We start from the raw sequence: 19,940 nt of genomic DNA, 5'->3' as shown, positions 1-19,940 counted from the left end.
AAAAAAAAAAAAAAAAGAAAAAGAAAAAGAAACACTTTAATGGAGAAGAGCCTCCAAGACAAGCTAATGAAAAAAGCCAGACACAAAATGTCACTATTATATTATAGTTATTCTATTTACATAAACTTCAGTATCCAGAAGAGAGAACTCTAAGAGAGACAGCGGATTGGTGGTTATGAGATGCTGAGTAAATTTTACTTTGGGGTGGGGGGACAGGGTCTCGCTGTGTAGCCCAGGCTGGCCTCGAACTCACAGTGATCCTCCTGCCTCAGCCTCCCGAGGGCTGGAACTACAAGCATGTACTAGCATGCCCATCTGAAGTTTACTTTTGAATGACAGAAATGTTTTAAAAGTAGGTAGAGGTCATATTGCACAACACTGTGAATATACTAAATGCCACTGAACTGCTTTTTAAATAATTATTTTGTTACTTTACCTCAATAATTAAAAAAAATTTTTTTTGTTTTTGAGACAGAATTTTTGTTTTGTTTTTTTTGTTTTTTTTTAGTACCGGGGATTGAACTTGGGTCCTTGTGCTTGCAAGGCAGGCCACCGAACCGCTGAGCTAAATCTCCAGCCCCTGAGACAGAATTTTACTCTGTAATTTAGGCTGGCCTTAAACTTGCGAGATAGTTTTTAAATAATAGTTTTGGTTGAACACAGGAGGCAAGGGAACAAGTGTGGTTTCCATCGAACAGGCACTGTCCTGGTGCTCTCAGGCAGGACCAGGCTCCCTGGTGTTATTTATTTGGTACCGGGGATCCCTGGTGTTATTATGCTTTTAAAAACTTAAAATTGTCCCCAGGCATGGTGGCAGGCTAAGGCAGGAGGACTGCCACAAGTTCGAGGCTAAACTGGGCAACATCGTGAGTTTGTATTTTCTCAAAACTGTGATGTGTATGAAGAACTTGTGACTGTGAGCTTTTCACAAAAACTGAAAGGTGTACATTGGGAATGGTCACCTCTCCTGACTACTTCTGAAAGGTCAGAGCTTGAGAAAAAATCTTGCTTGGTATGTTCGAGGCCTGATGGTACTGCCAAGTACAATCTTAGGGGACAGCAACTGCTTTGTAACTTGTAGAGCGTTCAGCAAATCATGACCCAGGGGCCACATCTGGCCGGTGGATTGTTTTTGTACCCTCAGAGTGAACAATGGATTTTACATTTCTTAAGTTTTTAAAAAGAAGAGTACGTAGCCAGACGTGGTGGCGCACGCCTGTAATCCCAGCACTCGGGTAGCTGAGGCAGGAGGATCGCTGGGACTTCCAGACCAGCCTGGGCTACACAGTATTCCAGGTCAGTCTCAACTACATAGTGAGACCCTGTCTCAAAAAACCAAAAACCAAAAACCAAAAATCAAAAAAAAAAAAAAAAAAAAACAAAAAAAAAAAAAAAAAAAGAGTATGTAATAGCTCATATGTGGCACACAAAGCTTAGAATACCATCTAGTCCAAACAGAAAAGTTTTGTTTTGTTTTTTGGTACCCGGGATTGAACTCAGGTCCTTGCGCTTGCAAGGCAGGCCACCGAACCACTGAACTAAATCCCAGGCCCCAAGAAAAGGTTTTGAGAATACTGTTCAACCGTCATCACCACAGACTGGGAAATGAGAGGTAGCCTACAGGGCTGGGCAGTAACATGGCTATGGCTCTGCCCCTGCCGAGGATTGCTGAACGGGCCCATAGGGGACCACAAAGCTCTCCAGCCTTCCAGGAACTCCTCTGAGCACTGCCCTCCACCAGCTGCCTCTTCACCTGCCGGTCGCGAGCCCTTTCCTCTGCTCCCCGCCCCCAAATCAAAGCAGCACTAAGCACGCCTACTACAAGCCCTGGCGTGTGCATCTAGTTTGCTTACTTCCTGGTTATAGGATGCCAGGGAAATCCCTGAACCTCTTTGGGCCTGTTTCCCTCTCTGCCTAACAAGAATGATGATGGCTGTTCTGAGATTAGACCAGACAAAGCCTGTAAAACACTGGCACGTCAGCAGTCAATCACGTTGGCTCTGACGTCACCCACCACTCAAAGCTGGGACATCCATTTATAAGCAACTCACTTCCAAACCTTTATGCTGAGCCTGGGGATGTGGCTCAGCAGCGCGGTGCGGGGCTCACCAGTGTATGTAAGGCACTTCCTTAGCTCGGTAACAAACAAGACCTCCAAGAGCCCCAATTCCGCCCCTCCGCTTTCTGTGACTACTAAAATGCCAGGTTTAAAGGGACAGCTGCCTAGCTAGAGGCATTTCAGTCCTCCCTACAGGGTTGTAAGAGGATGAGACCAAGTTCGGGATGATGAGATCAGTGAATTTTCCACACTTCCGACTTCTCTCCCCACCGCCCGTTTCGGAGGTCGAGGACTGGGGATTGGGCTGGAGGAGCAGCAGGCAGCAGGCGGTAGGTGTGGTTCCTACATGACCCCTTGTAACTTGTTATTTAGGCCCAGACTGGGCCACCCATCTACCTCTGGGTTGTTACATGAAAAAGTTCTAGTATTTTTGTTATAGTAGCTTAGCCTACAGTTGAATTAACACGTCCCAAAGCTTACCTACAACCGCATTTATTCCAAAGCCACCTCAAATGTAAAACTTATAAAACAAAATACCCCCAACTTTCGGCAGCCCAGAAGTGCTGCTCTTATACCTTGAATATACAGAATACTCCACCCGTTTCTCACTGAACCCTTGTCCAGTTTCTCCTCCAGTCAGGCGGGTTATTCTTTATTCCGCCCAACCCCAGACCCCTCCAAGCTGGTTATACACAGCCCCTCCATCCTCCCCAACCCTAACTTCAGGCACCTCAGCTCTTTGCTATGTAAATGTTGCTTTGTTATCTTTCCTGTAGCCACTACCAGGGCCCTATCCAGCCTCCAGTTTACCTGTTGCACTTGACCCACACCTCCCAAGCCTTCAGTCCTCCACACTCGCAACAGTGTTTCTCAAATGTAGGAAGGAGACCTCTTTTCTGAGTTCCCATCATACATGGGCCAAATCAGACAAATTACTAGGAGAAGGATGATTTTAGAAGCCACAACAGCAGCCAAGGTTCTCAATACTTAACTCCTCTTTCCTCTGACTGGGGATTGAACCCAGGGCCTTTGCACTGGCTACATCCCCAGTCATCATTGTCGTCATCATCTCTGGTACTGGTGATCAAACAGGACCTTGCACTTGCAAGGCAGGTGCAATACAACGGAGCTAAATCCCTGGCCCTCTTTTTCTTATTTTTTAGATGATGTCTTGCTAAGTTGCCCACGCTGGGCTTGAACTCATGATCCCCTGCTTTAGCCTCTCAAAGTGTTGAGATTACAGGTGTAGGCCACGAGTCCTGGCTCTCAGTGCTTATTCTGAATTACAGGACCAACTCTGTCATGACAGGTAACAGTGAATCCACACTGGTCCACAGATGACACAGCCTAGTAGTCCTGACTAATTTCCCTTCTCCTTGCTAGGAACCACGTGTACTGCCTTCATTATGGCTTCCTATCGTTATGGCCCAACAGCGACATCCTACTCAATATATACACTATCTTTTTCCGTGCGCATTATAATGTATCACATTGCTACAATATTCTGCTAAATATCAGAATAGCAAGCCTTATGAAGTCAGGGGTGTACATAATCCATTCTGCACCCTCAACCTTGTGCCTGCATGTGGTAGAAGCTTGGAAATACAATGAGTTATGAATGAGTCCAACACGTCCTTGTGGTGCCAAAAGACAGTAAGCAAATGACAACCTTCAGAGACCTTTATTGACTGACCGGTGTGGGTTCAGAATGAAAGGCTATAGTCTGGGCCACAGCGACAGAAGCGGGCAGCTCAGTAGGCCGTCTGAGACTGCTGCTGGCGGTAGCCACCCCGGCGCATGTAGCCCTCATTTTTGCGGTAGCCATCCTTCTGGTCTGTGAGGGAAGGGAGAGAGGGTGTGAAGGCCAGGGGAAGAGGCGGCCGGGGCCAGGATCCTGACAGCAGGGGCAGGAAAGCCACTCACCTCGGAAGTAGCCACCATAGGTGCCCTGCTTGTGGTCAAACACCCGCTCGTTATTCTCCACCAGGCTACCCAGCTTCTCGGCCAGCTGGAGAGCCAGGTTCTGCTGCGCGGTGGGCTCAGTGCGGTGCATCACCACTGTCTGCGTGGGCTGGTCTAGGGAGGCCTGCGGGAGCAGGAAGGGGACGTGGCGACTGGGCCCCACCATCTGGTATCCACCACTCCGCCTCCACTCACCACGCCCACCCTTACCATCAGTTCTTCGTTAATGATCATCTTGCTGATGATGGAGTGCACGGTGGGCAGGTCCAGCTCGAACATGTCTGACAGCGTCTCCATGCTGGGAAGAAGGCAGCGGCGATGGTTAGGATCCCACCACAGACAGGGACTTCCCTCTGCCTTCCCAGGGCCCGCCTCACCTGATGGAGTCGTAGACACTGCTGTAGGTGAACAGGTAGGTCCTCAGCGACTCTTCCTGGATCTTCCTGTGGGGAGGCAGAAAGGGGGTGGTCCTTAGGAAAGGACAGCAGAAGTCCCCCTTCCCACCACCGTGCCCCTCTGCTCACCTAACCAGCATGGTGCGGACTTTGTCAGCCTCGGGGAAAAGGTCCCAAACTTTCCCATTCATTTTCTCATTAATGATGAAACTGTGGCAGGTCTTCCAATCGCCCATCTTCATGGCCTTGGAGGCTGCAACCACGTGCTCCCTCATCGACTCAGGGGGACCTGAAAGGGTTGGGAATCAGACAAGGCCCCAAGGACCATGGGGCTAAGGTGGGGCTCAGGGGTACAGTGCCCCACAAGCAGTTTAAGAAAGAACAGGTCAGAAGGGCAAACAACTGGACTAGGCTCTCCAGCTGTCCCCAAGCCGTGGAAATGTACCGTCACTTAAGTGTCTGCGTTTATTTGGGCCTGGATTAAGCCAGTCCGTAGGTGGCCTTTAGGAATTTGGCCACGTGTGTGTGGCTAACTCGCTGTGCTCATTCCTGAGAAAAGCATCCGCAGCTTTCATCAGATTCTCACCCGTGCTTTGGCCTAAAACAAGTCTAACATCTTGAATAGAATGGTATTTACTCAACTTCACTCACTGTCTTCATGATTTCTGACATATCCATACACTTAGCGTTAGTTATCCTTAATAGTTCACTTATGTTCCTTAAACAAAATTTTTAGCCTCAATTTAAACTCTCTGTAAAATCACAGGTTGGATGTGCTGATCATGGATCTGGGCCCCCAAATACTATCCTGAGAGACAGCGGGAACACACCAGCAGGAGCGCCTGGAATTCAAGGCAGACAAGTGTCAAAGCTGTGAGACTGCAAGCAGGTGGCACATGTGAACGTGGCAGACACTAGAACAGGCACAGGTATGTGCACATCAGAACCAAAGAGAAACACAGGAAGAAGACCAAGCGCATGGAGGGACACACAGCCCTCTCAGATTAGCCTCCATCATAGCACTCCCTTCCTGACAGCTTCTACTTCAGCTCTCACCAAAGCCAGCTCTGAGAAGACAGCCTGCCAGATCCACCAGAATTCTAAGATGTGTAAAACTTCAGATTCTCCCTAGACATTTCCCTATAAACTACACCGAGGTAAGCTCGAAAGTTTACATAAGGGGCACCTATACGTAGGCCTGACCACACACATGAGCAGTAGGGGTTGGATGCAGGCAGCAGCTTGGCTCACTCAAGTCCTGCCGTGTGCCAACTGCACACACCTGTAAACCCAGCTACGGGTTACCTGGGAGGTTGAGGCAGGAAGATTACAAATTTAAGTCCTGCCTGGGTAAATTAGCAAAGGCCTGTCTCAAAATAAAAAGGGCTAGGGAGGTAGCTCAGTGGTAGAGTGCCCCTGAGTTTGATCTCCAATCCCCCTTAATCACTAGGCTACATCTCCAGCCCTTTAAAAAATGTTTTTGTTGTCAGGTGTGGTGGCCCATGCCTGTAGTGCCAACACTCAGGAGGCTGAGGCAGGTGGATCGAAAGTTCAAGTCTAGCTTGGGCCACAAGTGAGTTTAAGGCCAGCCTGAACTACATAGGGAGACCCTACCTCAAAAAAAAAAAAAAAAAAAAAAGGTTTCTGTTGTTTTGAGACAGGGTCTCCAGAACGGAGACTCGGTTGCTAAATTGCTCAGGCTAAGCAGCCCACACTCACCTTCAAACTTGGGACTTGGCCTCCTACAGTGCTGAGATCACAGGTGTGCACAACAGTGCCTGGCAAATTACTAATGTAAGGCTGTATTCTAGTTGGCCGGCCATGAATACAAATGCATGAAGAGCAAAAAAAGACTCAAACATATTAGCTGATTTCAACTTGTGCAAGTCACTTCTTCACCTCCGTCTTTTCATCAGGAAAAGGGGGTAATAAGAGCACTCTTTTGTTTTGGTACCAGGGATCGAATTCAAGACCTCGTGATTGCCAGGGCAGGCACTATTCCTCTGAGCTACATCCATGGCCCCAAGTGCACTCTTATCACAGAGACTGTATCAGCTGTTACTTATAAAATACTCAGAACAATGCCAGACAGAGAAGGTATTATTAAATTAAATGGAGTCACCTGGTAGACTGAGTTCCCTTAATTTCGCTCTCTTTTGTTTCAAGACGGGGTCTCGCTTTTGTATTCCAGGATGGCCTTGAACTTGCAGTGATGCTCCTACCTTAGTCTCCAAGGGCTGGGATTCCATATGTGGACCACCACACCTGGCTGCTTAACTTGCTCTCAATCGTAATCGTCATCAAAAGGCAAAGGAAGGGGCTGCACGGAGTCCCCCACTCACCCAGCAAGGGCTGTCGCTCCCCCACCCGAAGCTGGTGATGGAACTGCTTGCTGATCATGCGTCGGCGGGCATCGCTCTCGTGGGCAGCCATGTAGGGAATCTCCAAGAGCATGGCAGACACCAGGTAGACACACTCCAGCAGTTCCAGGTTGATGTGGAGGTGGAAGGGCACCTGTCTGCGCCGCTCTACCTTCTCCTGCTCCTGGTTGCGCTCCTGGAGGCTGCGCAGCAGCAGACCTTGGCCCAGAAGCTCCTTGGCCCGGCCACTCGACTGAATGTCCAATAGGGCATTATGCGCATCTTTGGTCAGGCCCTGGCGGAAGGCACAGATGCCCAGCTGCACCATAGTGCGGTTGTACAGAATCTGGGGACAAAGGGTAATCCATTCTGAGGTGACAGCCACAGGTAAGCGGATTCTTTATTCAAAAGATACACTTAGAGCACCTATTATGTGCTGAGTAGTAGGCTACAGCTTAACTACTACTTTTTTTTTTTTGGTACCAGGGATTGAATGCAGGTCCTTGTGCTTGTGAGGCAGGCGGCAGAACCACTGGGCTAAATCCCTGGCCCTTAACTTCTGCACGAAGGACAAAATAACCACACTAAAACGATGGTGATTCGTGCCAGGGAGAAAAATAAAAAATGGGAGGGAATTAGGATGGGAGCTGGTATCGTGATGGTGGGTGTAATCTGATCTAATTAGAAAGGCCTTATTTGGCCGGGCATGGTGGCGCATGCCTGTAATCCCAGCACTCGGGAGGCTGGCAGGAGGATCACTGTGAGTTCGAGACCAGCCTGGGCTACATAGTGAGTTCCAGGTCAGTCTCAACTACATGGTGAGACCCTGTCTCAAAAAACAAAAACAAAACAAAACAAAAAAAAAGCAAAGTGGGAACATGGCAAAATGCTCTCATACTACTTTTATTCAGCACTGCCTTAGACACCTGAATCACTGCAATATGACAAAAAAGCTTAAAAAGGAAATCTGCTTGTCTAGGAAGAGAGCAGAACTCAGATTTCCTACTCAAAGTATCACTTCTATTGAGTGCACGATCATCAAATCAAAAAATCATTCTAAACCAGGGACCATCTGCAGTAATAAAACTACACCTACAAACAGATGACAGTTTTTCAAGCAGAAAACATGAAACCTATAAACTGGGCATGGTGACACATGCCAGTCATCCTAGCACTCTGGAAACTGAGGCAGGAGGATTGCTTTGAGTAGGAGTCCAGCCTGGACTACATAGGGAGTTCAAGTCCAGCCTGAACTACACAGTCAGACAGTCTCAAAACAAAACACAACATAACACAAATGTAGAAAAGATCCTCCATCAAATACTGCTGAGAGGCAAAAACCTTGAGAAATACACCTCTGCTTTGCCTCAGAAAAATAAGTACTGTACTGTAAAATGTGTAAAACTGGTGCAACAAAGCATGGCTGTAATGTTACAACGCGAGTTTACAAAGTTTGGTAATTAATGGATGTGGAAAGAGGGAGGGGGACTGTACACACACGGAACTTTAAAAGCTATCCGTTTTACTAACATTATATGCAGATTGTAAATCTACACAAACCAAGATTTAGGTAATTCCTTACATCTGAATTAAAACAATTAGTTACTTCATCTGCTGAGGCAACAAAAGACCTCAGCACACTTAGCTTTTTAAAGTTTTTCTGATACGAAAACAAGAAATCAAGCGTCCTCCCCATCCTTCCAATCACCATCCACAGGCTGACTGCAATGAGGTGGAGGAGGCTTTAATCTACAGCAGCGCTCACACACACACAGTCCCCAAGGCTGATGAGTGGTTGGCCTCAGAAGTGACTCTAAACAATAAAATGGCCTTCTTCGAAGGTCAGAGCAAAAATCCAGCCAGTTTTAAGAAGCCTCATCAAAACAGTGCATTACGAATCATGATTAAGCTTCAATAACAAAAAGTAGCGACCAAATAAACAGTTCTGAAAAAAAGAGGAAAAAATGTGACTTAAAAGATGTTGAAAACCAATGTGAATACAGGTTTGAAAAATTAGGATATACGGAAAATGAAATTTAAAAACTGTGTTAGAGGGGGTGAAAGGAGGGCAGGGACAAGGAGAAAAAATGAGAACCAAGACCTGTCATGTAAAGGTACAAGATCCCAGCAATGAATCTAACTGTACTGTCTACCTAGAATGTACCAATAAACTCAATAAAAAGAAAAAAACTACAAAAATCGTGTCAGCAAAACACAGGAATAATTTTCCACACTGAAAACTGTAAAACAATGCAGAGAAAGAGAAAATAAATAAAGACAGAATGTGCAAGCTTGAAAGGTTTAATAATAAAATGTTAATTCTCCTAAACTTGATTTATAAATCTAATTTGATCCTAAGCTTTTGTTAATTCTAAAATTTATGTGCAAAGGAAGAGAGCCTAGATATCCAAAGCAACCATGAGAAAGAACAGTTGGAAGACTCTTACTGCTTGAATTTAAGACTTTCCACTGTATAAAGACTGGCACAAGGACAGACAGGACGTATGAGAAGACAGGGATACTCCCACTCTGACAGCTAGTCATGTGGTTTCCATGCAATTTCCACAAAGGAACCAAAACAATATACCAGGGAAAGAAAGTAATTGCTACAAATAATGCTGAGCCCAGCCTCACACCATATTCAAAACTAAAGTAGGATGAATTTTAAGTTTAAATGTAAAAGCATACATGTTTACCAGAAAAAAAAATACTTCCATGATTTCTAAGTAAGCAAAGATTTCTTCAGACAGAACTCAGAAAATAGTAACTGTATTAGAAAAAACTGAAGCCAGACATGGTGGCAAGTGCCTCTAATCCCAACTTCATGGCACACTGAGCCAGGGGGATCCCAAATTTGAGGCTAGCCTGGGCTACATACGGAGACTGTCTCAACTCCCTCTGCCCTACACAACTAGTTGTCACAGTTATGTGGTGTTCCAGTACATCACACTGCATTTGAGTCCCTATCTTCCCTCCTGATATAATAACTTATTCACTTTCTAGGCAAGATAATCTCCGAATTTTCTGAAACAGACAGTATATAAAATAAACAAGTGTGTGAACTAGAACCTCTGTCTATCCCACACAATCAAATGCTATTGGAAGAGTACAAAACGTGCTTACATGGAAGAGGACGAAAGAATGCTGGGATCTGGGAAAAATCAAGCATCTCCTTAAACCCACAGCAGCCAGAAAGCTGGCTATTTCCGGCTGAGCCAGTCTGTCGGAGCTAGGGCATGGCCTGGCTCCTCAGCTTACCTGCACCGGTGGGTCTGCATGCTGAATGTTGTCTTGGAGGTGGCTCATGAGCATGAGGTCGCGGGCCTGGTACCAGCGGGAGTGCAGAGCATGATGGTAGATGTGGCAGAGGATGGCGCAGGTGCGGATCCGATCCGTGCGGTCCTTGGCATAGATGTACTTGCACAGCCTCTCCATCAGTACAGCTGAGTCCTCACCCTCATTTTCTGCCTGGTCTTGCTCAGACTGGGGGAAAGGGAAGTTGGTGGAAATAGATCCTGGCAAGGATGATGGTTTTAAAAGACTCAGGCCCTCATAACCCAAGCTGAAACTTTATCCAACCTGATTTTTTTTTCCTGGTTCCAGAGATTGAACTCAGGACCACGCACTTGTGAGGCAGGTGGCGGCACCACTGAGCTGAATCCCCTCGGCCCTCTCCAACCCGATTTTAATCCACTTCCCTCCCTGCTCCACCTCAGGAAGTTGTATTTCTAGGAAAGATTTGCCGTCAAGTCATTAACAATCAAATAGGTAAGATCCACACATCTTGAACTGTCGACTGCCCAGGGCTCACCTTTGAGGAACCTTCAGGAGGGGTAAGCTGCCGCTGGTGGGCCTTGTAATCGAACTTGTAATAAGTGTGGAGGATGCGCCTCAAGTAGATGCGGCAGATCTCCTCCGTGGTGCCCTTCTCCTCCAAGTAGCGCTGCACCCGCTCGATGATGGCGCACACCTGTGCCTCGTCCTTCAGGTGCTCCACATACTCTGGCAGAGAGAACCCACCCTCATCTCAGCTGGGTATCTGGGCTTCCTTAACCCTCTGTCCCCAGAAAACCCAGTCACCTTGATGTGTTTCTTTACTCATCAGGTAAGTATTCACTGTGCCCTGAAAACATCATTCTCTTCCAGGATGTACAACCCTGCTTTCCTATGATTTAGGGGAAAAAATCTTAACTACTATTGTCTGGCACTTGCCTCACCTCCTGTGATTCTCCCCTGGTCTTATTATGCACAGCCACTTTATTCCTAGAAAGTGCAGAGCTCACCTTCTGTTCCTGTTTGTGAGATGCTCTCTCTTCAGCAAATTCTTCCCAACTAACTCTCCTTGATCTCTCAGCTCAAAGTCTGCTGGACTGCCTTTTTGTAATACTAAAGGGAAGCTCCATGGGCCCTGAGACCTCTGGGTGCCTCATTCTTCCCTGCATACAAGACTCAGCAGGCACAGTCACTGGCACTGAATAAACCGTTCAGCGTTTCACCACCCCAGTGCCTCTGATCCAAACAAAACAACCAAGGGCAAAGAGGCCTTAACCAAAGCAGCCTCTAGACCAACAACGTAACCCTGGAGCACGAGATGCAACTCCCAACCCTCCTGAGACTCCAGGGTCAATGGGAGGGGCCACAGCACCTCAACCAGGCCTCGGTGCAAGTACTGCACAAGGGCTTACCTTGGGAATGAGGGTCAGTATTCTGCATTATTTTGGTAAATTCTTCATCCATTCGTTCCACCAGAGTTAGGATACAGCCCCGGACACGCAGAGGCTAAAGAAGAAAGCAAAGGAGGAATAAATACATTAGCCCAGGCTTCTGTCCTAAATCTCAACTCCTATCTCCATGGAGCCTTTCCAAAGCAAACAACGGATGCCTCCAGTCCCCGTGCCTGTTCCTCCCTTTACCTGGTCAAAATTTTGCAGGTTCTCACTCTCTTCCAGAATGTTCTCTCCAACAAAGATGTTGGGATTTGCAAACAAGATGTCCATCAGCTCATTGATGCAGTCCAGGCACTTCTGCCACATCTCTGGCTGCCAAAAGACCAGACAGCAAATTCAGTGTGAGGATGGAGTAGGTGGATGCCTCCCAAGAGTTCTCCCACCGGAATCCGCAGGGCCGTAAGCTGCAAAGACCGAGGCTACATCCCGGGTTTTAAGACATTAGGCACTGTTGTCTCCACGCTCCTCTTCAACGCCCTCACCTTCATGTATGTGGCCAGGTTGGGGTTGTAGTCATACAGAGAGGCAATGATATTGAACTTGATCTTGACGATGACGCCCTCCCCCAGGTTGTTTTCAGCAGCAATCTGGACCAGCAATTGTAGCAGCTCAATCTGGGTGGCACTGGAGAGGTACAGAACAGGTGAGGCTTTGGAGACAAATCAGAAAGTCTCATTCTGTCACAGAACCCGCCCTTGGATGCCCTCTTTCAGCAAGGGAGCCCATTTCAGAGTCCCTCATCCTCACCAACTGTGTACCTGCTTCTCCTTCAAAATCCCCAATAGAAAAGGCAGTAAGAGTAACAATCTTAGAATGGTATAAGATGCTTTCATATCCACCATACTTTTCAGCCACTTAATTAGAGATGAACATTACTCTCATTTTACAGATGGCAAAACTGTCCCAAAAAAGCCTAGGGACTGGTTCAAGGTTACACAGAGAATTAACCACAGAAAATGTGGCTGGGGATTTAGTTCAGTGGTTCTGCTGCCTGCCTTGAAAGCACAAGGTTCCAAGTTCGATCCCAGTACAGAAAAAAAAAAAAAAAAAAAAAAGAAAGAGAAAGAAAGAAAGAAAGAAAGAAAGAAAGAAAATGGGCAGGTACGTCCCAGGCATACTGTTCCTCCACTACAGCCACACAGATTTTCCAAAAACAGAACTGTTCCCCTCCTTGCATGCCCTTCCCTGCATTGAGGAGAAAAAGAGCTTTTACCCTCTAACCTCACAGCTGAGCCCATGAATCTTACCGATCAGTTCCCTTCTTGCCTCGTGCCTGAAGGATCTCATTCAGTTTCTTGATGACCACAGCATGGGTGATCTCAGTTCCCTTGGCAAACATTTTTGGCTTTTCCTAGACCAACACACAGACTGTCATGTGCATGCCAACAGGAACTTGATGCCTTTTCCCCACTCTGACAAGGCGGGCACATATATACTCTCCCAAACTGTCTCCCAGTTCATTTCTGCACCGAAATCCTCACCTTCACAAGGGGCACTCCACCTCGGACCCGTTCCCACTCCCCGCCTTCATTGTCCTCCTCCTCTTCATCTAAGCGCTTAGATTTCCTATCGTGCTTCTTCTTGGCTTTGTCCTCCCGCTTCTTCTCAGCCGCCTTCTTGTCCTCCTCTGTGGCAGGGGCTCTGCATGGAGAGGGGAGAAGATGAAAGACCAGTCCCCTCCCACCTGAGGCTCCCTCCTCCCAAGAACTACTGTTCCTCTGCCAAGGGTCCAAGCTGTACTCTATGATCTGCGGAGCAGAGCAACCCTAACCATAACAAAGCCAGACTCTGGGAGCACCTCAGTTTGCTGGACTCTGCCACCACACCAAGGGAAATGCACCGCCCGCTCACCAGGCCACCGCAGACACAGATACTACCTGTCATACAGCACCGAAGGTAACCAGAAACAACCTAAGTTATTTTCACTGATACTAGTTTCTCTATTCAGACTGACCTTTGTACTAGACACCAAATCAAAATAAAGTAAAAATTTTGCTATTCCTAGACTTTCCTCTCTCCTCTCCTGACAACTACTTAATCTAATTCTACTTTTTTTTTTGGTACCGGGGATTGAACTCAGGACCTTGCACTTGTGAGGCAGGCGCCAGCCAGCACCACTGAGCTAAATCCCTGGCCCTAATTCTACATTTTAAAAGAAAAACAAAAAATTGCCCAATACAACACAATGCCTGAGAAAGACTAAAACATTTTGAGACTGCCAGCAGATTTTCCAGAACTATTCAACAAATCCTCTTCTGTAATTGTCAAAATTGACCGTTTAAATATTTGTGAATAAATTTAATCTAGACTGCTTAAAAGCACTGAGTATGCCTTAGTAATAGTTTATAAACTTGCCAGTTGGGTAGACAGGCATGGTGGTGCACGCCTGTAATCCCAGCACTTGGGAGGCTGAGGCAGGAGGATCGCTGTGAGTTTGAGACCAGCTTGGGCTACATAGTGAGTTCCAGGTCAGTCTCAACTACATAGTGAGACCCTGTCTCAAAAAACAAACAAAAAAACAAACAAACAAACAAAAAACAAACTTGCCAGTTGGGTTAAAATTTCCCCTCGACAAGAGACCAATACTTTAACTCTTGAGGCTTATGGAAGACCTTCCCCCATTGCTCCCTAACAGTAAAAACTCACTTACAGGTTTGGCAAATATGCAAAGTATGTTCATTAAATTGTCCATATCATCCCCAAAGCTTTTGAAAGGCTGAAGAGATAATTCTATTTTGAAATTAGTGCTTCCAATAAATTGAATTTTCCTTGGGTTAGTTTTACTCCTTGCCTTAAGAATCCTAAGATCCATAATTCAAAAGCACAAAGAACTCTCCCCCTATGAAATTCTAATTGAAGATCTGAAACTTGAGTTTGAGTTCTCCTCGGATAGATCAAACCTTGATAAGTTCATGTTGTGTTGGAAAAACAAGAAAACAAATGTTTATATTGAGAATATAAACCTGCTATATACCTTACAGGTGCCACCTACAGTCCTAAAGTTCAGACACAGCAGAGGGACTAACCATTGAGAGACACCAATAAAAGAGATCTCTTTCTCTCACATATACAAAGGCTGCAGAAGTAATTAACTCTTCAGAAGTAGATGGCATAAGTAAGATTTCACAGGTAAATCATATCAGGTATGGACAACTTCCTCCAAAACCTTCAGACCAAGATCCATAACTGAGACAACAGATTTACTCTTTGTTTTTGGTCCTACCTCCCCCTATTCCACAGCCCTATACAGGAGCTAAAACCTAGGACCTTTGTAGCAAGTTCTATTCCTAGCCCTTTTTATTTTGAGAGGGCTTTGTTAAATTGTCCAAGCAAGACTTGAACTATAGATCCTGCCTCAGCATCCTAAGTGCTGAGACTGTAGGCTAGTGTTCCTCCTCCTGTTACTTCTTTTATGTTGTCTTTTCTACCTTTTCTCATCCCCCACCTTTTCAGTGGTTAACTATCTCAAGTTTCAAAACAAAAGTCTGTCATTTACATGGTCATGTATCAGAATGGGTCCTTGACACCCATCATCAGCCTGGACTTCAGAATTTCTACCCCAGCTACAAGTTCAGAAACTTCATTATGTATCCTAATGTGGTCAAAGTAGCTTACTTTAAAATTTTTAATGTTTTAGCCCCAAACATATTCCTTACAAATTAACCCTAAAGTCACGGATTTAGTTCAGTGGGTCCACCGCCTGCCTCGCAAATTTAAGGTACCAAGTTCAATCCCCAGTACCAAAAACAAAACAAAAAACCTGAACAAAAACTGATCTCAAACACTGGTCAGTGAAGACTAAGCCTGGGCAATAAATACTGTATTAATTGGGTTAATACTGTAGAAAAAAACACCATTTACTTGATTGAGAAACAAGTCACAAACAGGTGCTTGTAGTCCCTGCTACTTGGGAGTCTGAGGCAGGAGGATTACTTGAATCCAGTTCAACACCAGCCTGGGCAACATAGCAAGACTGTGTCTTTAAAAAAAAACAAACAGATAGGCCAGGGATTTAGCTCAGTGGTTCTGCTGCCTGCCTTGCAAGCACAAGGACCCTCGGTAGGCTTAGCCTGATTAGAAAATTAAGTACAAGTTGTAAATATTTCTTGTAACAGCTATGATTGTCCTATTTTTCTGCCCATATTCACTACCTACCATAAATATGCTTTAACAATGAGACACAGCCTTAGTCCATGTCAGAGACTGACGCTCTTGAGGATAAACCTACTCCTATACCAACATTTTTTTGTTTTATTTTCAGGGTCTCGCTATGTAGCCCAGGCTGGCCTCTAACTCATGGCACTCCTCCTGCCTCAGACTCCCAAAGTCCTGGGATAACAGGTGTGCACCATCATGCCTGGCTACTTCCAGAGCTATCCTGGGAGGCAATGTTCCTGTCCCACTTTATAGATGAGAACGACCGCCCAATCTCACACAGCTAACAGATGCCAAAGTGAGATTTCCACTCCATCCACAAACATCGAGTGATACAGTTAAAACATTTGGCCTCTAGAGACTTCAAAATTCATATTCTGATCACAATAGCTTGTGATGTCTGCTAATTAATAAACTTGACTCCAAGTCTGCTATAAAATGAGAGCGGCTGGTCTCTCCTCCTAGGACTCTATGGAAGGAAGAAACAACAACCTTCAAGATAACAGAGGCTTTACTCATGCCACGGCTGCCCCAGTTCCCATCCCTTTTTTACTTTTTAAGGAATTTTGAGGCAAGAACAGTTTGTTTTCCTTCTTCCTCCTCCGAATCTGTCTCAGAAGATGTGGTGCTTGTGTCCCACTCTTCATCATCTTCAGAATCTTCTGAGTCCTCATTCTCATCCTTTGAGGAAAAAGAGACAGCAGGAAGAAGACAGGGAGACTGGTCTCCGTTCTCCCCACTGCTGGAAGCTCCCGGGATTTTCAGGAATAGAAGAGTAACTGTTACTCATGGACTCAGGGTCCAGAGCTAGAATGAACCCAGAGAAGTTACAACTCCCCATGGGACACACATCTCAGGGATGGAGCTGGGCCCAGTTCACTCAATGCTCTATTCTAAAAGGAAGCCTGTATGCATATCAGACTCCACTAAGTCCCACCCTCCCTCTCGGTCACAGGGTTCTATAAGTCTTTTCTTCGCCTCAGAGAACCACAAGGTCTCTTGCAAGCAAATCATCCCCAAGTCTAACCCCAGTTCTAACCTCCACCTTTTTGAGGAATTTGCGACTCTCCCCAGAAGGGGCTTCTGATTTCTTCTTTAAGAAAGCCGCAGCACTGACTCCATCCTCATCTTCATCCTCATCTGAAGAGCCTGGAAGGAAAGTAGGGGAGAAAAAAGCTAGACTGCTAAAGGGCAAGTAAGAATCCAGGCCAACAAAACTCCTAGCTTTGGACTTCCTAGCTATTTCCACACAAGGTACTCCCTCCCTCTCTCTCTCTCTCTCTCTCTCTCTCTCTCACCTTCCGAATCCTCCTCATTCTTCTCGGCATCTTCATCAGCAGACTGCTCAGGGTTCTGGACAGAGGGGGATGAGAGAATTAAGGGTGCCTGCCAACCACAACCCATCATCCCTCCACCTGACAGCTCGCCATAATTGCCCTCTTAGTCACATTTCCATTTGCTAATGCCCTTCTTAGCCCCAGGGTCACTGTTTCCACAGTTCAGTAAGTCTCCCCCTAGCATCCCCACCTGCTTGTAGCTTGTGATATGGGACTCAAAATCTCGGTTGTATTTTCGGATCTTCTGGCGCAAGGTACTCAGAGCCTTGGCATTGTTCTTGTTCATCTTCTTCTTACCTTCCTTATCTTCCCAAAGCTAAAGGAAAGAGTTAAGACAGGGAGAAAAATGATCTAAGTAAGACCTGAGTAGTATTCCCTAAACTTCAGGCTTCACTATCACTTTTTTGGTCTTGCTATCTGTACTTATTAACCACATTCATTAACTATTTTTTGGTGGTTCTGAGGACTGAACCCAGGACTCACAAAAATTAGGCAGGTACTCTATCACTGAATTTTATACTCAGCTCATTAACTTTTTTTTTTCCTTGTTCGTACTGGGGATTGAACTCAGGTCTTTGTGCTTGCAAGGCAGGCAGGTAGACCACTAAACTAAATCCCCAGACCTCATTAACTTATTTTTTGAAGATCCTTTATATATCACCACTAAAAGTACAAAATCATAAGCCGGGCACACACCTATAATCCCAGCATTCCAGGAGGATGGCTTGTAAACTCAAGGCCACCCTGAACTACAAAGTGAGATCCTGTCTCAAAAAAACCAAATAAATAAATAAAAGTATAAAGCCATCAAGAGGTGCTGACAAGCACAAATTCAACCAAGTTCTTAGCAAAAAGAGTTTCACTTTTAGCTCTATCTCATTTCCTGTGTTCTAGAAAACACTGTATACAAAAAGGCAAAGAACCCACAGACATGATCCCTTGCAGTTTTGATCATAGCTATCCCATACCTTTTTCTAGATCCCCTTTACCCACAAGCACTGCACCTCATTAAGATAGTCCTCCAGGTCAGCCAGGATGCGGATATAGAACCGGGGAACACCTTCCTTGTCCACAATACTCTTGGCCTTCCCATACGCTTTTCCCAGGAGCTCAAACTCTTCTAGACACTTGGTGACATCCCGAATCTTCATGGCATTACGAATGGTCCGGATAAGGTTGGTCAGCTCCTCAAACCTGGAGTGGCAGGCAATACCACACCAAACATGTCCACCATGGAGAAAACTCTCTGCTGCTCCCAGCTTCCTGCCATCAACCAGCCTCCCCATGGCCTTACCTCTTGTCCTTAGCACTTCGGACAACTCTTTTGGTATCCTCTTCATCCTCACTCAGTAACAATGGCCTGTTTGGAAGGACCAGAGGCCATTAACCTTCATTCCTAGTGCCACTATCTCTTCTTAGATGTAGCAGGTAGAACTGAGGACTCTGGTCATGCACACCACACCCAGGTCTTTCTGACTTGCTCTCTACAGCCTCATCTTTGTACAATTCTATTCACATACACACCCCACAGAATCCATCTTCCCAAAAATAAACAAACAAAGAGTACTTGTTTACTCTGTTGAGACAACTAATTACAAGCAGGCACAAGTCACTACTAAATACTAAAAGAAGCGGAGAAAAAGGGCACTTCAACTATAATAATGGAAAAGGCTTTGAAAAGCTGATACCTAAATAGGTTCCAGAAAGTAACATTTCCCAAAGCAGCAGAAGCTAACGGCAGAGTTTCAACGTCTTTAATGCTTCCACTGCTAGTATTTTTTTATGACATCAAGATACAGACTCAGCATTCAGCAAGCGTTTCAATTCATTTCATTTTACTATCTTTCCTGAATATTTTGTTTTATGCAGGTGGTGTTCAGTTTTTCATCCGTGGCAGTGATGTGAAATCGTATTCCCATTGGTGTATATACACATCAGTGTGTGGACACACACAGATTTTTAAACAGTACAACAAAGATTCGGTAAGAATAATGTGTGGCACACAAATGACAAGTTTGAAAATTAACGTTGCACTGTTTCAAAGGGTATCTGCAGAGATGAGGGAAGGCCGTGTAATTGGAGGCAAACAAGAATGTAACAAATATTTAAGAACCTCCTACAGAGCCAAACAGTTGGACTTCAAAGCCGTACGGAGACGCTCCAGTCACTAACCAAGCATTTAGGGTTTCCCTTTATGAGCAACGTGAGATCAATGAAGACTTCTTACAGGCAAGAAGAGCTATGATTTTTGGATGTGGGTTAAGAATGATCGATGCAGAGAGGGAGAAATGGGGGAGAAGGGAAAAGGATGCGAAGTTGCGGGTGACGCGGCTGTAAATCTAAGGCCAGCTAAAAGCTGACGCAATAGCCCGAGCCCAAGAAAATCTGTTCTGCGACTCTCTCCCTCGTACCCGATGGCCAAGGACGACTCTCAGCGCCGAGGGAGGACGTCCTCCCGACGCTGCCTCTCCCGCAAGCACCGATCCCCCCAGAAGCCGCCGCCGGTGGACACTGCGGCGCAGCCCTCCGACTCACTGTTTGCCGTAGTTTCCCCCGACAGGTTTGGTGACGAGCTCCTCCCCGGACAGGGACGACTCAGACTCGCTGTCCGAACCGGTGGTGAAAAACCGCGACATGGCGGTGGCGCTGCGGGGCTGCGGCCGCGACCTGAGGAGAGACGAAGCGTCACGGATCACGGGGAGGGACTCGGGCCAGCACCTCCCCACCCCTGGCCCTCACTGTCCCACCCAAGTCTCGTACCTCCAAGCACGAGGCCCAAGATAAACTGACCCGCTGAGCTCTAGAGACTCACCGCGAAGTCGAAACAGCGGAAACGCCGAAAGGAAGAGGCGGGTCACACGTCACTTCCTGGAAGCGCTGGCGAATCACGCGGGGTGACTACAACTCCCAGAAGGCTTCGTGCCTCAGGGAGGCGGGGAGAAGCT

The 19,940-nt window shown here is 46.2% G+C and overlaps 1 protein-coding gene across 3 annotated transcripts; it reads right to left on the bottom strand.

The window, feature by feature from the left end:
- Positions 1 to 3,721: 3,721 nt before the first annotated feature.
- LOC104861897 (eukaryotic translation initiation factor 3 subunit C) lies at positions 3,722 to 19,874 on the bottom strand. Of its 3 annotated transcripts, none has more exons than XM_010623524.1 (21): positions 19,808 to 19,874; positions 19,531 to 19,662; positions 18,290 to 18,355; positions 18,000 to 18,189; positions 17,186 to 17,311; positions 16,957 to 17,011; positions 16,698 to 16,807; positions 16,212 to 16,339; positions 12,985 to 13,144; positions 12,751 to 12,854; positions 11,986 to 12,127; positions 11,690 to 11,815; positions 11,462 to 11,555; positions 10,588 to 10,778; positions 10,035 to 10,259; positions 6,759 to 7,122; positions 4,546 to 4,705; positions 4,399 to 4,464; positions 4,232 to 4,319; positions 3,983 to 4,145; positions 3,722 to 3,893 (listed from the first exon to the last, which is right to left on the bottom strand). In XM_010623524.1, exons 2-21 carry the CDS (start codon positions 19,629 to 19,631, stop codon positions 3,811 to 3,813), a joined length of 2,742 nt encoding a protein of 913 aa, XP_010621826.1. In that variant the 5' UTR covers positions 19,632 to 19,662; positions 19,808 to 19,874; the 3' UTR covers positions 3,722 to 3,810. The 3 variants fall into 3 exon arrangements, with proteins under 3 accessions (XP_010621826.1, XP_010621824.1, XP_010621827.1); XM_010623522.2 differs by having other exon boundaries at positions 19,756 to 19,854; XM_010623525.2 differs by having other exon boundaries at positions 16,704 to 16,807; positions 19,756 to 19,854.
- Between the last annotated feature and the right edge of the window lie 66 nt (positions 19,875 to 19,940).

The sequence above is a fragment of the Fukomys damarensis genome, unplaced genomic scaffold, assembly GCF_012274545.1.
Source record: "Fukomys damarensis isolate Sample0158 unplaced genomic scaffold, DMR_v1.0_HiC HiC_scaffold_34, whole genome shotgun sequence".
NCBI classification, from domain to species: Eukaryota; Metazoa; Chordata; class Mammalia; order Rodentia; family Bathyergidae; genus Fukomys; species Fukomys damarensis.
Note: the sequence above shows the minus strand (reverse complement) of the source record. Positions and strands in the feature narration are given on the sequence as shown.